Source organism: Camellia sinensis, chromosome 3, assembly GCF_055761805.1.
Source record: "Camellia sinensis isolate YWXY chromosome 3, ASM5576180v1, whole genome shotgun sequence".
Taxonomy (NCBI): domain Eukaryota; kingdom Viridiplantae; phylum Streptophyta; class Magnoliopsida; order Ericales; family Theaceae; genus Camellia; species Camellia sinensis.
This window is the reverse complement of record NC_138963.1, coordinates 89,333,118-89,354,234: the sequence shown is the minus strand read 5'-3', so window position 1 is coordinate 89,354,234 and position 21,117 is coordinate 89,333,118. Positions and strand designations below refer to the sequence as shown.

General features: G+C 38.4%; 2 protein-coding genes across 11 annotated transcripts; both read right to left on the bottom strand.

The window, feature by feature from the left end:
* Positions 1 to 437: 437 nt before the first annotated feature.
* LOC114273172 (E3 ubiquitin-protein ligase MBR2) lies at positions 438 to 16,629 on the bottom strand. 10 transcript variants are annotated; one of them, XM_028214937.2, is made up of 8 exons: positions 16,374 to 16,629; positions 11,066 to 11,128; positions 10,875 to 10,963; positions 8,783 to 10,694; positions 2,827 to 2,877; positions 1,772 to 1,867; positions 1,536 to 1,679; positions 438 to 842 (listed from the first exon to the last, which is right to left on the bottom strand). In XM_028214937.2, the coding sequence occupies exons 4-8, from the start codon at positions 10,556 to 10,558 to the stop codon at positions 711 to 713; spliced, it is 2,199 nt and encodes a 732-aa protein (XP_028070738.1). In that variant the 5' UTR covers positions 10,559 to 10,694; positions 10,875 to 10,963; positions 11,066 to 11,128; positions 16,374 to 16,629; the 3' UTR covers positions 438 to 710. The 10 variants fall into 10 exon arrangements, 7 of the variants coding, with proteins under 7 accessions (XP_028070738.1, XP_082773617.1, XP_028070739.1 ...); XM_082917491.1 differs by having other exon boundaries at positions 10,875 to 10,950; positions 11,066 to 11,163; positions 16,374 to 16,628; XM_028214938.2 differs by having other exon boundaries at positions 11,066 to 11,199; positions 16,374 to 16,606.
* LOC145820862 (uncharacterized) lies at positions 6,838 to 8,336 on the bottom strand. The gene has a single exon (XM_082917492.1). It carries the CDS (start codon positions 8,193 to 8,195, stop codon positions 7,479 to 7,481), a length of 717 nt encoding a protein of 238 aa, XP_082773618.1. The 5' UTR covers positions 8,196 to 8,336; the 3' UTR covers positions 6,838 to 7,478.
* Positions 16,630 to 21,117: the final 4,488 nt, after the last annotated feature.

The following is a 21,117-nucleotide window of genomic DNA, read 5'->3' as shown; positions in this document are numbered from 1 at the left end:
CAAAAGTGACTCAAATGGCCAAAACGACGTCGTTTTGAGTACAGAACAACATAAAAATGGCCAAAACGACGTCGTTTTGGCCATTTGAACCACTTTTGAGCCACAAAATTTGAGCTACGAGACATTTTCCTATATATATATATTTCGTTTTGGCCATTTGAGCCACTTTTGAGCCACAAAATTTGAGCTACGAGACATTTTCCTATATATATATATATGAGACAAAGGGATAGCCTAAGTGGTAATGGCTTCCGTTGCCAGATGTCTCGTCACCCCCTCCCTTAAGATTAGATTACACACATGTTGTAAATACTATGATCTTCTATATATATATATATATATTCATCCAACCCCTATCCATTCTCTACTCAAATACCTAAAATTTCTCTGTGCCTATAATACATATAATTACATTTATGTACATGTGCACAAAGAAATAAATAAAGCTATGGAAAGCTTAATAATGTCATTATTTTCTTTCATGGTTTGACCTACAATGTAATAAAATCTCTTAAATCCCACAATCTTTAACTTACAACCATCATTTCCAACTTCATGAACTCATGCAATTCAAAAGCTAGTAAAACCCGGTTTTAGATGAGGTAATGGGATACATTACTTAATTTTTAGCAGAAGCAATGAATGAGTTTAATGATCTGCGGGGCAAGAAGATAATGTTTTTAGGGTTTGAGAATAATGAGGTTTCCCTCTCAAGTACCCAAACCAGTCATTTTGCAAATGGGGCAAAGGTTCTTCTGTGCCAGCCACTGTTTAATGCAATTGGTGTGGAAGTCATGCCCGCAATCCAACGTCCCAATATCATCACCGGTAACATACGCCTCCTGCCACAACAAAGGTTCAAGGAAAACACAGTTTAAGCTAACCAATCGACCAAAGAAGCACGGGCAGAGCCAAGTAGAGCTGAGTGGATTCAATTGAACACACTTAACGTTCAATTTTTTATTTTTTAAAAAAATCACATAGTATTGGGGTTTTAAATATCAACCGATACCATCCGATATTGACTGGTGTATAATTGTATCGCTGATATCACTACATATCCCAATAATGTTATTTAAAACTATTTAAAACTTTGGAAAATTCCCCATAAATTGACACCACTAAAATTGTTTAAAAAAATTAAACAAGACGCCATTATTTTTATGCATGGGATTCTTTGGTGTTTACAAGACTTTCTTTGTCTCTTCCATGTGTTCTCTGTCTCTTCTCTCATTCTCTGTTCCAGCGACTGAAAATCACGGAGTATTGCTCTCACTATAAAGTTGCTAAATTTTGTTATACATGTAATTCGACAAGTTTGAATTACTTGCGAATACATGATATCACAATATATTATGTGAAAGTTTACTATGATAAGTTTTTTGAACTAAAAATATGACAAAATGACATTGATGATGACTAACTGAATGACACAATTGAAAGAAATTTCCGGCTGTCACTGCATATAACACCCATATTTTTTTCCCTCACTCAATCTCTCAAAACCTATAGAGAATAGAGATGCTGGCTCTTACCTGACATATACAGCATGGCTCCATGTTTGATGGGGTTCTTTCCAACAAGGAAAGATATTTTCGCTGTTGCATAGACTTCATAATGGTTTCCTCACTCAATCCTGTGTTCACGTTTCCTATGCGCTCTTCCAATGCCAACAATTCCTGATATTCAGATCATGGTATAAGGGAACAACCTTCCATGGAAATCAGATGACAGGAAAACAAATATAAACAAAAAGGAAGACCTTTCTTACCTCGTAAGACATGTTATCGACATCGAGTCTCATATCTCTATGCCTGTCATTCAACTCTACAACCCCGTTTATAAACGGATCAAAGAGCATATAATCCTGATAAGTCCATTACATGCAGGCCAAAATGTCAGAAATAAAACGAGTTGATTCATGACCAATACATTGTTTCACAAGTCAAACAACCTGTCTGCCCCAGAGAACGTTTAATTTAGACTTCCTTAAAGATATGAGTTTTTGAAATATAAACATTAGAAACAAAATAAAAAAAAGAAAAAAAAAAGAAAAAAAAAAAGAAAAAAGAAAAAAGAAAAAGAAAAAGAAATGGAGAGAGTAGGAAAGCACGAAAGAAAGTGTAAGAAAACTTCTCCTCATTTGTTGCATTGGAGTTTCAGTCAGAAAACTTATGCTCAGTTGGAAACATCAATTAACAAGCTGACTTGGTCACTGCTCAAACTAGTTTCACGAATGTTTCCCCACCCACCCCCTTTTTCTTACCCGCATGTTAATTTTAAGGGAAACACTATAGGCACAAACTAGTATTTTTTTCAACACTTTTATCTTGAAAATAGACATTTGGAGGGATTGTTTATGAAAAAGCCACCGAAATACCCAGGAACAGGCACGAACACTTCGGAAGGGATCTACGTACTATGGTTTGAGAAAAAGTAACAGTGTCTACTTCTGCTGTATTATAAATATTTCCAAGAAAATAATGACAATTGCAACAGTCTTACTAAATTGTAATCAGAGCAGAAAGGAACCTAATACAGAGCATAAGCAGTTCTTTTTTTCTTTTTTTTGGATAAGTAGAAAACATAAACAATTATAATTAAGAAATTTAGAAGTACAAAAAGTTGTGCTCAAGTTTACGAAACTTTTGCCATCTCAAATGAGTTCCATTTAAAAATAGAACAGTGAGAAATAAATTATCTCTATATCAAACAAAGTCAACCATACTCTTGTGTCAATTGACAAGACCAAATGGTTTCAGACATTAAGTTAGCAACTCAACATATAAAAATTAATGAATTATCGTATACGAGTAAAAATCAAACCTCAGCTCGTAGGTTCTCGCCCCTACGCATAGCATTCAAGACTTGACGAATCTGTCACATAGAAAGAAAAAGAGTTATTAGTTCAATGGTGCAAAAAAAGTTGTTAGTTCAATGGTGCAGCTACTCTTAATCAGAAACTAGTCAATTTTGATAGCAACAGAATATATGTTTACTAGCAAGATAGAAAATACAAAAAGTCACAAATTATACAGTTAGGAACACGCAAAAGGAAGCCAGATGATAACAATCATATATAAACAGTAAAACAAATCCATATAACTTTCACAATCTGGAATTTATGACAAAGAAAATTGCTAAATTCACAGACACTATGATTTTATCCATGGGCCCTTCTCACACAATATGGGGACCCCCATGTAAGAGGGAAGGCTTTAGATACAACCTTTTAGGGTTTGTGGATTTAGCAATATTCTGTGATAAATTAATAGATTGAATTCCATGAAAAGCTTATGTCCCTATGTACATCTTATTAGCAGCCCAAATCCATATTATTAACAAAATAAATAAATAAAGGAAAGGACAAAATTGACATTATAATTTGGCTCCCATGTGTAGATAAACTCTTTTGTAGCATTGGGTTCAATGAAACAACTTTGAAAAAGTAGTAGGTACCTAGCAACACATCACCACCACCAAAAGTAGATATATATGAAATTCTAAATGTAAACATCAATATCATTTCTGTTTTTTTTTTTTTTTTTTAACAAACTTGTAAAAGCTTCAATAAAATTTAGGGCTAATCCATATTTAGCCCAAATAATGCTTGTTTATTGTATTAAATAAAAAAAATTAAAGAGTAGGATACTTGAGTATACTGATCAAAGTAGGCAATTTGGATGTGTGGGGCTGTGCATTTGTGTTACGTGTCCACATACGTGGACAACCACATACAAGCACACATACGTGAACTCTTAAAACCATTAATTGCATAAAAAAAATTTAGTGTGCTTTTTACTATCAATTTCACTGCTTCTTTATAAAATAATAATAAAAAAATAGATCTAAATAACTAGACCAACTACCATTGTATGCTCTAATGCATTGTTGTACTGACCTAACTAACAAGTTATATAAATAACAGATAAACAAGTAAAATAGAGGTTGAGTTCATCCATTCCATCAAATATAATTAGGGACAAATATTTTGCTGGTTAAAACATATAAATTGAACCTAAGAAGCACATACACTCAAATTTTAAAAAAATGTGAGACACGATACATCAGGGACACGTGCAAAGCATATAATTTTATATAACTATTATGGCCTTGTTTGGCAAAGGCTCTTCTTTTTTTCTTTTTTCTTTTTTTTTTCTTTTTTTTTTCCTCCTTTTGGGCTAAAATTCACAAAAAGACAAAATAAGCTAAAATAGCTAATACGACAAAATGTCACATTAAATCCATAATTATTTCACTTTTTCTCTCACAAACATCACATCCAACTACAAAAAAATCCAACCATCTTCCCACATACAAATATTTTAGCCTACTAAAATAGCCAAAAACTAAAATAGCCTATTAAAATAGCCAATTTTCCAAATGAGGCCTATATGTCATATTTTTAATATTATATATTTATTCTATGTCAAATATTTATTCTCATCAAATTCATTAACCTTGATATGCCATTCTACTGGAAAAAAAAAAAAAAAAGGGGTTAAAAATGGGCCCCCAACGTGTTCGACTCCTTCTCGCATGTCTGACACATGTCCGGAGAGTGTCTCACACATGCCAGACACCGGTACGTAACCTTCAGAGAGGTGTCCATGTTTCATAGAATTGAACCATCAACGCAACACATTTGCACAAGGAAATGTTCCTCTAGTTTTTCTTTCACCTTTAAAAAACAAAAAAGAACAAAACAAAGCAAAAACAAAAATGAAACGAGAAGTAACAAATTTGAGCAGATAACGAGAGCCATATGAAAACAAAGTAAAAAATTCTTATCCCAAGCCTACCCTAGGAAATAATAATAGATCTCCAGCTAATGATAGTTCACTTAACCCAAAAGGAGGACCATCAAATGGTTCTGGACATTTTTTTTAAATCCATTCTATTGGAAGGTAAACATTGTTAAAACTGCTGCGAAAAGATTTTAGAACACAGTCCACATCACCAACCCATGTTGCTTTTCCTTCTCGAGAGACAAATCAACTGATGGAATTTATACATGCAACAATGCCACTCATGCATTTCGAGCTTGAAAATACTAGAAATTATGACATGCATTTCAAGCTCAACAAAGCAATGTTAGAAATGAGAGCATGATTTCTCAAATAGAAAAAGATGTTAAACTGAAGTAATTATGACATGGTATTGATCCATACCAAAATGTTGCAATCAGAAAGATGCAAGCTAGGCACACATATTTGGAATTCCAAAACTTAAGCAGTAACAGTATTCAACATATAGGTACAATGATACCTGTAGAAATTTAATGTATAAAGAGAAATGATTGTATTATTAATTGATATATATTGATATCTATTACAATGATTCATGATTCCTATATATAGAAGAGGGTGAGTGTGTAGTAGGTAAGGAGTAGGTGACGTGGAGGTGGTAGTGGTGTAGTGGGTTAGGTTTAGTGGAGTAGGTGAGGTGGTAGTGGTGTAGTGGGTTAGGTTTAGTGGAGTAGGTGAGGTGGTAGTGGTGTAGTGGGTTAGGTTTAGTGGAGTAGGTTTAAGTGGGTGAAGTAGGTGGAGAGTAGGTGGATTTTAACAGCCCCCCGCAAACTCAAGGGGGATAGGAACTAACCAACTTGAGTTTGGAGAGAGTAACAAAACAAGAAAATACATAAAAATAAAAGAGGATAAGAGGCACTGTATGGTCGTGTCAGACCATTGGTGAAGACACTGGATGGTGGTGTCATAACGTTGTAGAGGACACTATATGGGGGTGTCAGAACCATGTAGAGGACACTGTATGGTGGTGTCATAACGGTGTAGAGGACACTGGATGGCGGTGTCAGACCGATGTAGAAGACAGTTTATGGGGTCATGTCGGACCGTTGTAGCAGACAATGTTGTGACAGTTGTGGTGATAGTTTACGGAGTCTTGCTGGACCCTTGTAGAAACTAACCGGAATCAATGTCGGGACAGTTTACAGAGTCTTGTCGGACCCTTGTAGAAACTAACCGGAATCAATGTCGGGACAGTTTACAGAGTCTTGTCGGACCCATAAAGGAGCTAACCGGAATCAATGTCGGGACAGTTTACAGAGTCTTGTCGGACCCTTATAAAGTCGCACCCTCAAAAGGTGTGCCCAATCCATAAAAAGACGTGCCATCAAAAGGCGAGCCCAAGTCATAAAAAGATGTGCCGGACATGATGGCGAGGCACGTGAGTGCCTTGACTGGCGCGCCCGTTTGTCGTCTGGCGTCAAGTGGCGCGCGATACGCGTGGCTGCCTCGCTATTTAACCAAGGTTGATGCTGAGGCTGAGGCAGACAAAAAAACTTCTGAAAATCCTCTGAAAACAACTCTTCCTTTGCTGGGAAAGAAACTCTGTAATACTTTGTAACCAACCCGTCTCTGAAACACTCAGCAACATGGCCTCTTCTTCCCGTCCAGCTACCCAGAACATGGCCTCCTCTTCCCGTGGTCTGCTCACGCTCTTTCCAGAACTGAACGAGTCCACAAGAGAAATAACTGGTGCGGTGGCCAGTGAACCTCAACCAAACACCTCTGGTTTTGCTCCGTTGAACTTTCCGATGCGGTCGGTGGAGCAAAAAATGGCGGTGCAGTCGGATGTGGAGGCCAATCAGTATACCTTGAAGTCATGTGTGGAAACCATGACTGCGGTTACAAATTTGTCGAACCGGCTGCAGAGTAGGACAAATGAGGTGCAGCAGTTAAACGCCCAACTGGCTCTGCTCCAACGCATGTATAAGGATGCGCGAGCAGAGATAAGTGTGCTAAAGGCGGTAAATAAGGAGCTGAAGCGGAAGGCCACCGTGATGTTCCGTTTTGGAGGTCCGCCATATGCTGCAGTGGAGGAGCAGGGAGTAGTGATCATGCCCAGTGGAGTGGGAAATACGGAGGCAACACCGGCAAGGGCCGCCCAGGACGGAGGCAAGAAGAAAAGACCGGCGGCAGAGTAGAGAAGAAAAATCCCACTGTGGGTGGGTGTTTGTTTGTTTGTTTGTTTTGTTTTGTTTTGTTTTTTTTTTTTTTTTGTGTGTGTGTAAAATTGTGATCGGGGTTGATCCCTGAGATGAATAAAATATGGGTGTATTGTGCAAATCCGAATGGCTGGAAGCTACAAGACTCAGCAGAAAAAATGAGAGGGAATGAATATATATATATATATATTTTTTTTTTTTTTTTTAAAAGAAAAGATAAAAAGTTGAGGTTCAAGGAAAAGTTGGGCGGTGGAAAGAAGAAAAAGAAATATATATATATATATATATAAGAAAAAGAATCAATTTGTGTTTCGTTTTCTTTTCAAAAGATGGAGTAAAATAATAAAATAAAAAAAAGAAAAAGAAAGTTGAGTGGGGAACAGGAGTGTGTGGAAAGAAAAAAGGAAAAAATATGGGTTGGAGAATCTGAGCATCGGAGAAGATGAGAGGAAAAGGAAGTGGAGTGGTATATGCCAAGTGGTACAGCAAAATCTACGTCCCAAACTTTGTTTCAGCGGGAAAACATCAGTGTACAGATGAGAACATTTGGATTCGGAGTAGCTGTCACAGGAGAAACATAATCCCTCTTCTTAACAAACCGAGCAAAACCAAACAATCCCAATAGGAGCGTCCAGAAGGACAGCTCGGAGATGAAGTCTCTCACGGCTGCAAAACCGATTAAGCCAGCTACTGTAAGAAGGTATGGTTGGCTGTCTACAGAGTCTGGAACAGAAGCTTCAGCAATGGCAATTACGGAAGACACCAGCACGATGATCAGAGTCAGCTCTGGAATAGGAGTATATGCTATCACTGCTGAGTAGAAAGCTCGAATGGTGTAAAGTGTAGTTTCTATTCCTCTGATCAGAGAAGTTACTGGATCACCAATGAAATGGAAAATAAGGGCCAGTGCAAGTTTTAAGAGGTATCCCACGAACTGGGTAATACTTGATAAAACCTTTTTCCAGTTGGACAACTCCCACAAGACTGTTCTCCAGGCATACAAAAGGAAAGCAAGAGTTATGAACCAAGGCCACCTAACAAGTGGGCTTGGGGCTTCCTTGGTCAAGGGCTTGAACCGGTCAGGCATGGTACTGTGCCCAGAGTGTACCCAGTAAAGGGTAGTAGAGAGGGATGATTGTGAAGAGGACGCTTTCGAAGCTGCCGTTGCCGACTTGGATGACGCCGATGAAGGTGGTGATGATATTATAGCGAAAGTGACTTTCGACATGAATGAAGTGCCTACAAGGGTTCCACCAGATAGCCCTTTGGCACCTCAATGGTATAGACTAGAGCATCGGAAAGGTGAGACCAAGGTGAAAGGAGAGGAGGTATGTGTTGAGGTCCGGCGGGCGGCCAAGGCGAGACTGCCGCCCGCCGGTGAAGCAGAATGACTAGGTTGTTAACCTTGCTCTGATACCATGTAGAAATTTAATGTATAAAGAGAAATGATTGTATTATTAATTGATATATATTGATATCTATTACAATGATTCATGATTCCTATATATAGAAGAGGGTGAGTGTGTAGTAGGTAAGGAGTAGGTGACGTGGAGGTGGTAGTGGTGTAGTGGGTTAGGTTTAGTGGAGTAGGTGAGGTGGTAGTGGTGTAGTGGGTTAGGTTTAGTGGAGTAGGTGAGGTGGTAGTGGTGTAGTGGGTTAGGTTTAGTGGAGTAGGTTTAAGTGGGTGAAGTAGGTGGAGAGTAGGTGGATTTTAACAATACCGCATCCATTAATATAGCTTATATAAATAAAGTACAGAGAAGTAATCCTTGGATATCAGTGAAAAATAATAAAACAAGTAAACTAGATGCAAACCTCAGATACCAGCCTCTGTCTCCCATCAATATCAGCAGTTAAAGCATGCCAGCCATGCACATCATCACCAGGGACCTCCATCAATAATGCTGACCTTGGAAATGGTGGATGATTACCTTGGTTATTAGCTCCAGATGACATCATTCTTTCCTCTGATGAAGGGCCCGAACGCAATGGAGGAAATTGACCTCTCTGACCTCCAGACTCAGAGTCAGCAGAAGGAAACAGAGACCAAGGTGCAAATTCTGATAATCTTTGCTGATTTTGTGCTGGGGGGTTGTGATGAGGTATCCATGTAGTGGGGAAAGGACGTATAGAGGAACTGGGGTCAAATCGAGAACTAGAAGGGACACTTGCAGAAGTACTGATATTTCCAGTAGATAAATTCCAGTTATTTCGGTCTTGCAGCAAATTTCTCATCTCAGTTGCAGGAGCAAACATGGGATGCTCCATGCTATTTCTCGGGGTGCTTTCAAAGTTTGCTTCATCTCGCAATGATGCACCTGTGTCCCCCGGAAGCATTAGAGAGCTTGAAGAACCACCAGACCTTGAATTAAGAGCCCCATTCCAAGGGAAAGGAAGCATATTCACTGAGAAATCAGGAATATGCATCCAATGAGACTGGTTAGCGGGATTATTTGAACTGGGTGCTTCCGAAGTCGTTGGTCTCAAGTCAAAAGAACCAGTAAATGAGCGAGGTCTAGATGACTGGTTAGTGGAACACAAATCAGAATGCCTTACTGCATTCCCTGTTGATGGTAAATTAAACCGACCAGATTCATGAGGCCCCAAACTCACTCTGACACCATAATTTCTTGAGGAGCTTTCTGCATTTCCTGTCATACTTAAAGGAGGAAAGACATCAGAAGCAACACCATGCATTCCAATGCCAATTCTCGGGTTTAGCTGTTCAGGAGGACTAACACTAGTAGAGTTCATTGGTGGTGATGATATACTTAAGCTACTAGAAGCACTATAACAAGCAGGGACACCATGCTGTGCAAAATTTTCAGATTGTTGAAAGCAGTTTGAACTCCCACCTGGATAAGACTGTCCAGAAGTACCTTCAAGAGCCTTTCTCTTGCAGGATGAACCCCAACTGCCCAAAGAAGAAGCTGATCCACCATCATTGTCCACTAAATAACCAGAATTTCCATAAGAAGTCTCAACATTATCAGAAGAAGCATTAGCAGTTAAGATGTGTTCTGTGTCTGGTCCACTTAACTTGTAGAGATTATGGCATGCATCTGGTCCCAAACCCTGCACATTATCACCACTACTGCCCACATGTCCAGCATTTAAATTTATATTCAGAGGGATACGACTATAACTGGAACTCTGCGTAATTAAAGGTCTGCTGGTGCCCTGATTGCCACCAATACCACTGCTAACACTCTCACGAATAAGGATATTAGATGGCCCAACTCGCCTTTCTTCTACTGTTGCATCAGACCCAGGATGCGTACCAAACAGAGAAGACCGACCATTTTCTATCTTTAGACCATCATCAATGCCTTGGCTTTCTACATCTGCACTAGAGCTAGATTCTCCCATGTCCCAGCTACGAAAAGTCCGAACACTATGACCAACAGTATTTGCACAAGTAAAGTTCCCCTCAGCAGAAGAAAGCATGTAATTTGATGACCGGCTTTCTACTGGATTTAGCATGCTAGTCCAAGCAGTCGACTGATTCATACCAGTGTTGTTGGAAACAGATCGCTGATTAAGATCTACAGTTTCTGTAAAGGAACTGCCTCCACTCCTTTGCCCTTGCATTGGAGCTAATGGAATTCCCCAAAGATATGTTTACAGTGCAGAACAATACTTTAACACTTGATAATGCAGAACATCATTCGGGCAGATACAAATTCATAGAAACTCCAGAAGGAAAACATAATAGCTTAACCGGTAGCTGAAAAATGCAAAGTCATTCACAAATTCAATTAGACCATATGCTTTAGACATTTGTGCATATCATTAGAAGCAAAACTTGAAAATATGACAGTTGTATCTATGATAAATAAAGCCCTGTACTTCTTCAATTCCATTCACAGTCAGAGCCCAAGATGCAGACAAAGGCGAAGCAGCTTACCTTCCTTTCATTCCAATATGGCCTGTGACTTCATCTGAATCTGGATCTTCCGCAGAAATTGGGATCAGCCACTCATCTGGAGTATGTCACTAGGTTACAACAGAGTGCAAATGGTAGTGATTATTAGACAACCAGTAAATAAGAATGAGAGAGAGAGAGAGAGAAGCTCATTCCCGCAAGGTAATACACACCTATACAAATTTGTTATTCAACCAGAACACTAAAAAGGCTCCAATTTTTATCAACTTCAATGGCTGAAACAGAATTGAGTGGATTAATTATGCATTTACTGTCAACCAAAACATCTCAGCAACAACATATGAAACTTCAAAAGAAAGAACCACCTTTAGTGCCACAAGACAATAATTTTGGAACAAGAATGAAACAAAAGAGAGTGCAATTATGACTGGAAAAACAAAATGATAAGTACATGGACATTTGACAGCCCCTACTAGTACTTCTAATGGACATTGAACACCTTATCTGAGTTTAAAGTTACTGTTTTGAACTAGTAACCATAATCTTCCAACCCCAAATACAGTATGCTAAAATGGTGCTAATATAACCTGAGCAAGTAATTAAACACATCAACAGATTCATGGATAAAGACATGAGAGAGAAACAATAGCTTTACAAATCCATATCCTATATATGTTTTTCATGATCCTAAAACCTCCAGCCAGGTCCTCTTCCAAATGAAATCAGTTAACAAGCCTTAATCTGAATTCATGGATCATTCTTGTAACAACCCTCACCTAGTCTTAGTCATACTCGCATGTATTTGCATGATCTTTGTCTTGATTAAACTTGCATTTTGCAGACCTTGATTTGTTTTGCCTAAGTGCTGCTTGCATGCTTTGTTCCTTGCTTAGTATGTGTTAAGCCGAGGTCATCTTAAGCCTAGGTCACGCCTTTGAACCTCTGACACCTAAGACCATCTTGAAACCACTTTGGTTGACATCCACCTTCACCCTGGCATATTGGCCGAGATGTCATCATCTAGGGCGAGATGTGTATCATCTAGACATCCTAGATCTTTGACCCTTGCACCTAGTGATCTTGTTCCTGGACTGGTATGACCTAGACTGAGGTGTGGCACAGCTGGGCCAAGTGTTATCTTTCTTAGCCGAGATCATTGAGACCTTACTTGCCGAAGCTTATGTCTCGATCTGAGGTCATTGCCTTGTTAGAGTACCCATGTCACCTTACTTGTTGTACACACTTTGTCATGCTCTTGTCTTGTCATTCTGTCACCTTTTTGGAGGAAACCCAATCCGGTAGTGCCACGTGTCCCAGCATAGTTAAGTCAGCCGGCAGAGAGAGAAAACATATCATTTGCCATATCTTTGTCCTAGGAAGAGAGAGAAGCTCTAGGAAGAAAGGGAGAAGAGTTCTTAGAGTGAGAATAGATTTCCAAGCTTGATCTTCACACCTTGAGCTGTTAGATCCGTGTTTTGAGGTTAGAATCTTGATATGCTCTTGTTGTTCTCCATGTTCATCTAATCACATTGCATGATCTAGCATTATTCATGAGCCATGCATTGATTTAAATCTTGTTTTAGAAAGAGAAAATGATGTTCTTGTGTTCTTGAAATAAAACCATGTTTTGATCCGAAAGTTTGTATTAAGATCCATGTTTTTGTGTTTATTTTCATAAGATCTTCGAGTATGGGTACCCAGGTCCATGTTTTTGAACTCATCTCATGAAATCTCGAATTTTAAATAAAGAAATTATGATTTTAGCATTTATGTTCTTCATGTTCATGTTCATGTTCTTCATGCCCTTCAAGGAGGAAAACCCAGATTTTCCAGACTCCATTTTCTTGAATGTGGTCATCGAGACCACACCTCGGCCAAAAGGTGTGGGACCTCAGCCAAGACCTGGTTGGTACCCAGCATGTTTTCCCGAAATGAGAAACAGTGTTTTAACTCCCAGTACGTGTTTTGCTTTGTCTTGACTTAGTTTTGAAAGAAATGCCGAGATCATTTACACTCTTGCAAAGCTTGTTTTAGGAATGCATTTCATATCCATCTTTGAGCATCTCTTCTTGTCTTCTTGAAATGCATTCAATGGGATTTATTATATATTTGTAGGCCTTGGATCCTTGCTTGTAATCCCCACACCCGAAGAGCTATGTGAGTGGTATTTTTAATAAAGATATGTTCTAATGTTTCGATAAAAACTTTGCTTATTTCATTTTGAAAAAAGTGTTTGTTCGAGTATGAATGATTATTCCTAGTTTTGTATCAAGCATTATCTTGTTTTGATGACATTCTTGGAAAGTCCTTAGTGCTAGGGGACTATAATACAACTAGTACCCTTGTTTGAGATATCTCCCTTGCCACCGACGGCCTTGTGCGGGTGGGTTTGTCTAATCGATTCCGGGTCGATTATTCCCTTGTTTTGTCAAGAATGTCATCCCTTGTATTATGTAGATGCTAGTAAGCATCCCTTGAAGCTTTGAAAGACTTGATAGATGAACTTGGTTCGTCTCTTGATTTGTACAAGCTATGATGTGCATTGTTTTGATAAAGGTCTCAGATATCATTCATTTAAACCTTTATTTCTAATATCATTCACTGAGTATCCAAACTCACCTTCTCCTCATATATATGTAGGTGACGAGCAAGTAGGCGGTGACGCCTAGATGTGTTTGCAAGATGTTTTTGGATTCATATTTTGTAGCATCTTGAAAATTATGCTTCTTGCCTTGGTAGTTTATTTCTTTTGTATATGTCGGCTTGAGAGGCCTTTTGATCAAAATATAACATGTACTTTATTTTATTTGTATCCAAGTTGTAAAACCATGTTAAGATGTATGTCATTTCATTTAATTTATGCACAGCTCTTATGGGCTAATTAGATTTAAATATATTGCTTCTGCACATGTAAGCCTTATATGTATACTCTGATTGTGTGTGAATCTTTATAAGTTGGCCTTTAGTAATCTCGGATTACTGGCCATCACGGCACCATTTTACTAGGGGCGGAATGGGGTCGTGACAATAGCTTTTGTTGTTGATCAAAAAAAAAAAATCATATCCAATAACTTAATAAATATAATGAACACTGTTCAGTCTATCATATTTGGAACAGCAGTTATCCCAACCAAAAAAAAAAAACAATAATTTGAGTGATGAGGTTATTGGCTTAGACGTCGTATAGGGGCTGCAAACAAGCCAAGTCGAGCCAAGTAGTAGATTGTTTAAGCTTGGTTTGTTTACATAATGAGCCAATCTCGAACGAGCTTTTAGTGAGCCAAACACAATTCGAGCTCAACTAGCTTGGTTTTTTATAGTGCATATATATGTTCATCAAACCAAGTAGTAGGTTGCTCAAACTTAGTAGTAGGTTGTTCAAACTTGACTTGAGAACCAAACTAGTGCTAAAAGGTGTTCAAACTAGGCTTGCTTACATAACGAGTCGATCTCGAATGAGCTTTCAATTTAACGAGCCAAACATGAGTCGAGCTCAAGTAGCTTGGTTGGTTTTGCAGCCCTAGCTGAAGCTCAGATGCGCTCTTAACTTACAATATAAATAGATTCAAGAATGAGCCAGGTAATTGTTATTTTTTTATTACAAAAAAAAAAAAAAGCAATCCAATTGTTAATTCAGTTTTGTTGGGGTTTCTAGACACTAGTGTGTTTTAATTTGATCTTCTCTTTTTGTGATTTCCCTTGTCCCATATTGGAGGGGAAAAAATGAGAATCAGCTCATCCAAAGGGGATTTGCACTCAAGGAGAAGCATTTTGCTTGGACACCAGAATGGGAACTTCAGTGTGCCATTCACATAGCTTCCCTAGAATTAAGCACACATGCAAATCCACACCTTACTCTGCCACACTTGCCCAATTAGATTGTGGCATCCATATACAGTCTCATCTTAGTAAGATGTCACTAGATTAAGAAGGGTCAATAATCATCAATATCTTAATTATTCAAAACACATAAATTCCCAATTTTCATTTTAACCAGCTGATGTTACAGAAGTAATTGCCACTATTTGTCATCATTTTGAGTATACTGGTTTAAGCATATGCTAAAGGATTTATTACTCTTTGTACATATTTCCACATTCTCTCCCAAGCACAAAAACTGTTCTCCTATTTGCATATTCTAGAGAAGCATGCCCCCACTGCATTGCTGAATGTGAACCTATGTTACCTGAAAAGTGGATCGTTCCGATACGTGGAACGGGAATGGGAACGGGAATGGGAACGGGAACGGAAAGATGGTACACCACATACTCTAAAATGTGGTACGTTGGGGTAGACTTGTATATATTACACTTAAGAATTTAAGATACTTTTAAGGTAATTTTCTTTTAACTATTAGACATAATAAAATGTAAAAAAAATTTCACGTAGCAACACATTTCTATGAGCATTATGACCCATTTTTGAACTCTTGTGTTGTCAAAACTTAATTTCAACTTAGATTTTAGTTCATTATATTTGATTTTTTTCCTCCTAAGAAAACATTTAAGGAAATACATTTAAAGAAACTTTTGGGATCGAACCACAAAATTTATAATTTTGGAACAAAAGTGTACCATGTTTCGGAACATGCGTACCAATAAGTAATTCGCTAGAATATTAGTATTTTCTAGTAACATGGATGTGAACACATTTGCCATAAAAATTCAGAAAATTAAAGGTCCCTTGCCACAGTGCACAGCTAACTCACTAATAACTTCTTAAAACTTCAATGTTTTTAGTAATTTTCCTCTCTCTGCACTCTTCTGAACCATCATTTTCTAACTAAAACAAAACTGGTTCCAAACAACTGCAAAATCAATACAGATAAATTGCGCTCCCTGCAATGAGGTTACAGTACAAGAAGCTAGCAATTACCCTTAGCTTTCCCTTACTAACTGATATACATACAGTTATTATAGTAGAATCCTTGCTGGAATAATGAAAAAGTAAAAAAATTGTCATCAAATTAAACCTTGAATGAATAATTCATTTCAAATTAAGTAGGAAAATTTTAAGGAAAACCAAAGGTAAAGGTTTGAAAAAACAAACAAAATAAACTAAAAGGACCAACATATTAACAGACGAAAAGTACCATCTGCAAGTTTTAGCATCAATGCATGACATTAAAAAAAAAAAAAATATATATATATATATATATATATATGCATAACATGAACAGTGTAAAAGAAAAAAAATAAACATCAATGCCCAAAGAAGGAAAAAAAAAAAAAAAAAAAATTTGTGAAGATCACCACCAAAGCCACTTCTTTTGCAGGTGGGGTTTCCAAAAGACGAATCAAAAGTAGAATCTTTCGACATCACCGATGAAAAAATGCACAAATTACAAACAAACCTTGTAGCAAAATCAACAAAAACAAAAAACTACAGATCTCCATTTTCAGCACCAGGCAGAAAATTGTAAAATAATATCATGTGAAGAAAAAAAATATATATATATATATATATATATATGGAAAAAAAAAAAAAAAAAAAGAACAGATTGAAGAGAATGAATCGAACCTGAGTGAGTGAGAAAACAGAGGAGAAGGATCGATGAATCCAGCACCGATTGTTTCAGGTGGAAATTTCAGAGAGTAGGTGGTGGAGAGTAAGAAGCGTTTCTGGGCTCTTGATATTGGACCGTTTCGTTTTGTTGTGGGGACATGATCTATACACGACACTGATGAGCAAATGGAGGAAAGATGATGATGTTGCTGTTGGTGTTGTGGATGTAGAGAGAGAGAGAGAGAGAGAGAGAGTGGGGGTGTCTCGGTCTAAGCCTTCTTTGAGAGCAGATTTTTTTAATAATTTTTTAATTTTTTAACTAAAATATAATATAAAAAAATTAGTATATTCAAGATAATTTTTTAATTTTTTATGAAAAGATGTACAAAAAATAGAGAGAAAAATAAATCTTTAATTTTTTGATATAAATTATTAGTTTTTTTATTTTTTTAATAATTTTTTGACTTTTTCCTAATCTAGTCACTTGTCAAACGAGGTATATGGATTGGATTAGGCAGGTATATTTAATTTAATTTAAATAGAGGGTGTTTATGTGTTTTGAAGATTTCGTTTATTAATTATATATTTGAGGGGTGGTTTGAAATGTTTTAAATAAATGTATTTTTAAATTTTTATAAAATGATGTGTAAAAAAATAGAGAAAAAATGTTAATTGATGTGATTCAAAAAAAGATAAAAAGATGAACTAAAATAGTGTATGCCAAATCACCCCTCAGTCAAAAAATAAAAAAAAAATTATTATAAATTATCACATTATTTTCTTTATTTGTTTACGCGTATATCCGTGTCTGAAGGTACAGCGTAAATAATGTTTTAGTATTAGAATATAATTGTAATCCTAACACTATTTAAATTTATTTTTTAATTCGATAAAATCACAAATTTATTATAAAATTTTGGAGTTCTCACAAAATTCCTCACGAAAACTCGCTTTTGCCTATATAATATATAGCTAGATAGATAGATGTGCCTAACATACATATAATTTTCACGGGCATACATATAATATTGTTTTTGCTTATATAATTTGTGGAGATGTATTTTCTGAAATACCAACACGTGGCAAGGTGACGCCGACGTGTCAGCCGAGGTTCCACGTGTCCAGATTGCGACGCCGCGGTTATCTCGGCAAGGCCGAGGTTATCTCCGAAGATATCGGAATCCGAGATAAATAGATAAAAGATAAGGGACATGAGTCCTAGAGTAAATAGAAGACTTTGCTAAGATAAGGATAAAGCTCTTAGGGAGTTTATCTTTATCTCTTGAAGAGTCCAAAGTCAGCACTGAATTGGAGTCCATAGAAGTCAGGCTTCTAGTGGGACTTGGATTAAGTAAACTATAAAAGAGAGGCACCCCCATGGGTCTAAGGTACGCAGTTTTATGCTTAAGCTTGTGAGTTTAGCACTTGATTATCTTTGAGAGATATACTGACTTGATCGTCGGAGTGCCCCCGGGTGGAAGAGCCACCGCCGGAGCCTTTTCTTTCTGTTACAGGTTTGCTGAAGCCATCTATTCTGCCGGTGCTCTCCAGCTGATTACTAGGCGGGCAGTGTGGTCAGAAAAATACCCACACAATTTGGCGCCATCTGTGGGAATCTTAGAAGAATAGATGGCCAGTAACGGACAGAAGGAAAACATTAGGGGCGACACTCCTGCTGGGAGTGGCAGATCAATTGACCTTGACGTTGAAGGAGACAACCATAATGCAGAAACTCATGGCCAAGGCCACGGTGAAGAAGACATCGGCCAGGAGGGCAATACTTCGAAGAGAACAGACCAAGGCAAGTACTATCACGAAGACAACCTTTAGGTATGGAGGGATAGGTGCATTCGGAAGGATGAGGAAGTAAAAGACTTGGCAAACAAGTTGGCAGACCTTCAGTCGGTCGTCAACTTCATGATGCAAAATAATATCATGCAGCCACCATACCCATTGCAGGATACGTCGATACCAGCAACTAACACCTAAAAGGGAGGAAGAAGAGCAATCCCCGAAGCCCCTCTGCACACCAGGAGTGGACGGCACTCTCACCGACCTTCCAGGGAAGTCAGACGAGAAGAGCCAAGACGAGAAGAGTCCCGAAGGACGTATTAGACGAAGGACCCAGAACCCAAAGAACATCGGCATGTTCAAGGGCAAGCACTCTGCTTTGACACAACCCATGGGGAAAGATCGAAACAGACCCACCACGAGGCCGAAAGTAGTGTGCCAAAAAGATTGAAGTCCAGAGATAGCCGAGCTCTAGGTAGGAGTAAAGAAGACTTGAGGGATTACCTCAAAAGGAAGCAACAAAATGTTGAAGCTGAGGTAACTTCCCCAGTGAAGCCGAGGACACCATTCTCGGTAGAACTGGACAAATTTGAAGCGCCAAAGAGATTCAGTATGCCGAGGTTCCAAATTTACGATGGTAAGTCAAATCCCAACTTTCATGTTGGACTATACCTGAATTCAATGGCATTATATAGTGGGAACGAGCCATTGCTCTGCAAAGTATTCCGCTCATCCTTTGGGGAAATTGCATCCGATTGGTTCCATAAACTACCGAAGGGAAGTGTAAAAACGTGGGAAGGCCTGGCCGAGATGTTTGTGGCCAGGTTTGTGACGAACAAACTACATCCCTTGAGGGTCGACGCCCTAATGGCTTTAAGAATCACAAAGAAAGAAGGCCTTAGGGCCTACGCAAAGAGATACTACAAGGTATTCAATCGAATACCCGAATGCAACCAAGAAGTGGCGGTCGTGTCTTTCAAGAACGGCCTGAAAGATGACTGCCCACTACGGAAGTCTTTGGCAAAAACATTGCCAAAAAGCATAGAAGAACTCATGGCGAGAATCGAGAAGTACGCCAGAGCCGAGAAAGATACGTCGGGAAACAAAGAGATAAAGTACGAGAAGGGAAACGGCTCGCCGAAGCGAGGCCAAAGTAACAATGGGCCAACCAAACAAGAAACAGAATTGAAAGGTAAACAGGCAGTAACGACGGTGTTCCGAATCCCTATCCATAAAGTCCTGGATCAAATACAGAACCAACCCTATTTCAGGGCATCGGCAAGAGCACCAGGGGAATTTATGGAAAGAAACGTTGGTAGGCGCTGTGCTTACCACAATGAAGAAGGACATCCAACTCAGGGTTGCAGAGCCTTAAAAGCACACTTAGAAGACCTGGTAAGACAAGGCCACCTGAGGGACCTGGTCGATGAAGCCAGGACAAGGGAAGAACAGGCAAGATTGCCTCAAGCACCAGCAGCACCGCCACCCTCAGCACAGCAACCACAGGGAGGGGGACCTAGGGTGGTTAATGTAATTCACTCAAAAGTGAACGAAAGTGACATTCGGGGAGAAACCCAAAGAGTAAAACACCTGCAGCACGTGAACCAGGTCGGACATAAAAGACATCGGCCTGAAGAGTGCCGAGGACCGATCATAGCCTTCACTGAAGCTGACCTAGAGATGGTCCAACATCCGCATAATGATGCCTTAGTAGTATCCCTCCGGGTTGGAGAGTGCCAAGTGAAACGCATCCTAATAGATCAAGGCAGCTCTTGTGACATTACGTACGTTAGATGTTACAAGGAGCTAGGCCTTCACCCAAACGACATGGAGCAATCGAATGGCCCGATGGTCGGCTTCAATGGAACGCCGACATGGCCACTGGGCGCAACAAGCTTGGAAGTACAAGCTGGCACTAAGAAGATCAGGACAGAATTCATGGTGATTGACACACCTTCCACTACAAAAAAAAAAGTGTTTTTTGCGACGGCAAAACACCATCGCAAATGGTCCCGCGCGCCGTCTCTAATATTTTTTGCGACGGTAATTTGGCTTTTTGCGACGGCAGGTAGGGGTCGCGACAAAGGGGGTTGCAAAAGGGCTTTAGCGACGGTAAGTGCCGTCGCCATTGTTTTTTGCGACGGGAGTCTGCCTTTTTTGCGACGGCAATGTTCTGTCGCCAATAATGGAAGAAAATCTGCGTTTTTGCGACGACACAGTATTTCCGTCGCTAAACAAGGTCTTTTGAGACGGCAAGAATGTCGTCGCTAAAAGTGTCGTAGCTGAAACTATTGCCGACGGCAGCCTGAGTCGTCGCTAAAGGTTTTATTTTAAATTACATTGCGTAGCATTTGCGACAGTATGTCTGCCGTCACAAAAGACTCCTAAAACTTTTTGCGACGGGATATTAAGCCGTCTCAAAAAAAAAAAAAAAAAAACCTGTTTCGAAATTATTAAAAAAATTAAAATAACCTGTATTAAATGAAAAATAACTATAAAAAAATCCAAAAATTACATAATAATATAAATACATACATAAACAAAAGTTGACAAATAATGAAAATTCATAATGTTGTTCCATTCATAACAATACATAAATAAAAATTCATAAAAACAAAAATTATGCCACTACATAATGTCGCATACTACATACATAATGTTATTCAGAAATTTAAATAACATAAATCAAAATCAAAACCAAAAGTTTTCGTCTTGATTCTTTCGTGGGTTACAAAAACAAAAGTTGGTCATAATCTTTATACGCCCGCATTCCACAAGAAGCAACTGCTACTCAGGAAATATCTGAAAAAAACAAGATAAAAATAATTAATAACCATATAATGGTGTTAATATTTTAATTACAGAAAAATATAAAAAAAAATTGACTACTATATAATTAGAAAGATAGTTTAGTAAATAATTTTGACTAGACCGAAATCCGGCTCTAACTCCCAAACCGGGAACCCGA

What these genes read in the sequence shown, in the direction of transcription:
- LOC145820862 (XM_082917492.1), bottom strand. Translation starts at nt 8,195, where the DNA reads ATGTCGAAAGTCACTTTCGCTATAATATCATCACCACCTTCATCGGCG.
- LOC114273172 (XM_028214937.2), bottom strand. Translation starts at nt 10,558, where the DNA reads ATGCAAGGGCAAAGGAGTGGAGGCAGTTCCTTTACAGAAACTGTAGAT. An exon ending in GACAGAGGCTGGTATCTGAG is followed by an intron (nt 2,878 to 8,782) that starts GTTTGCATCTAG and finishes TCTATGTGACAG; the next exon opens with ATTCGTCAAGTCTTGAATGC. An exon ending in AGCCATGCTGTATATGTCAG is followed by an intron (nt 843 to 1,535) that starts GTAAGAGCCAGC and finishes TTGTTGTGGCAG; the next exon opens with GAGGCGTATGTTACCGGTGA.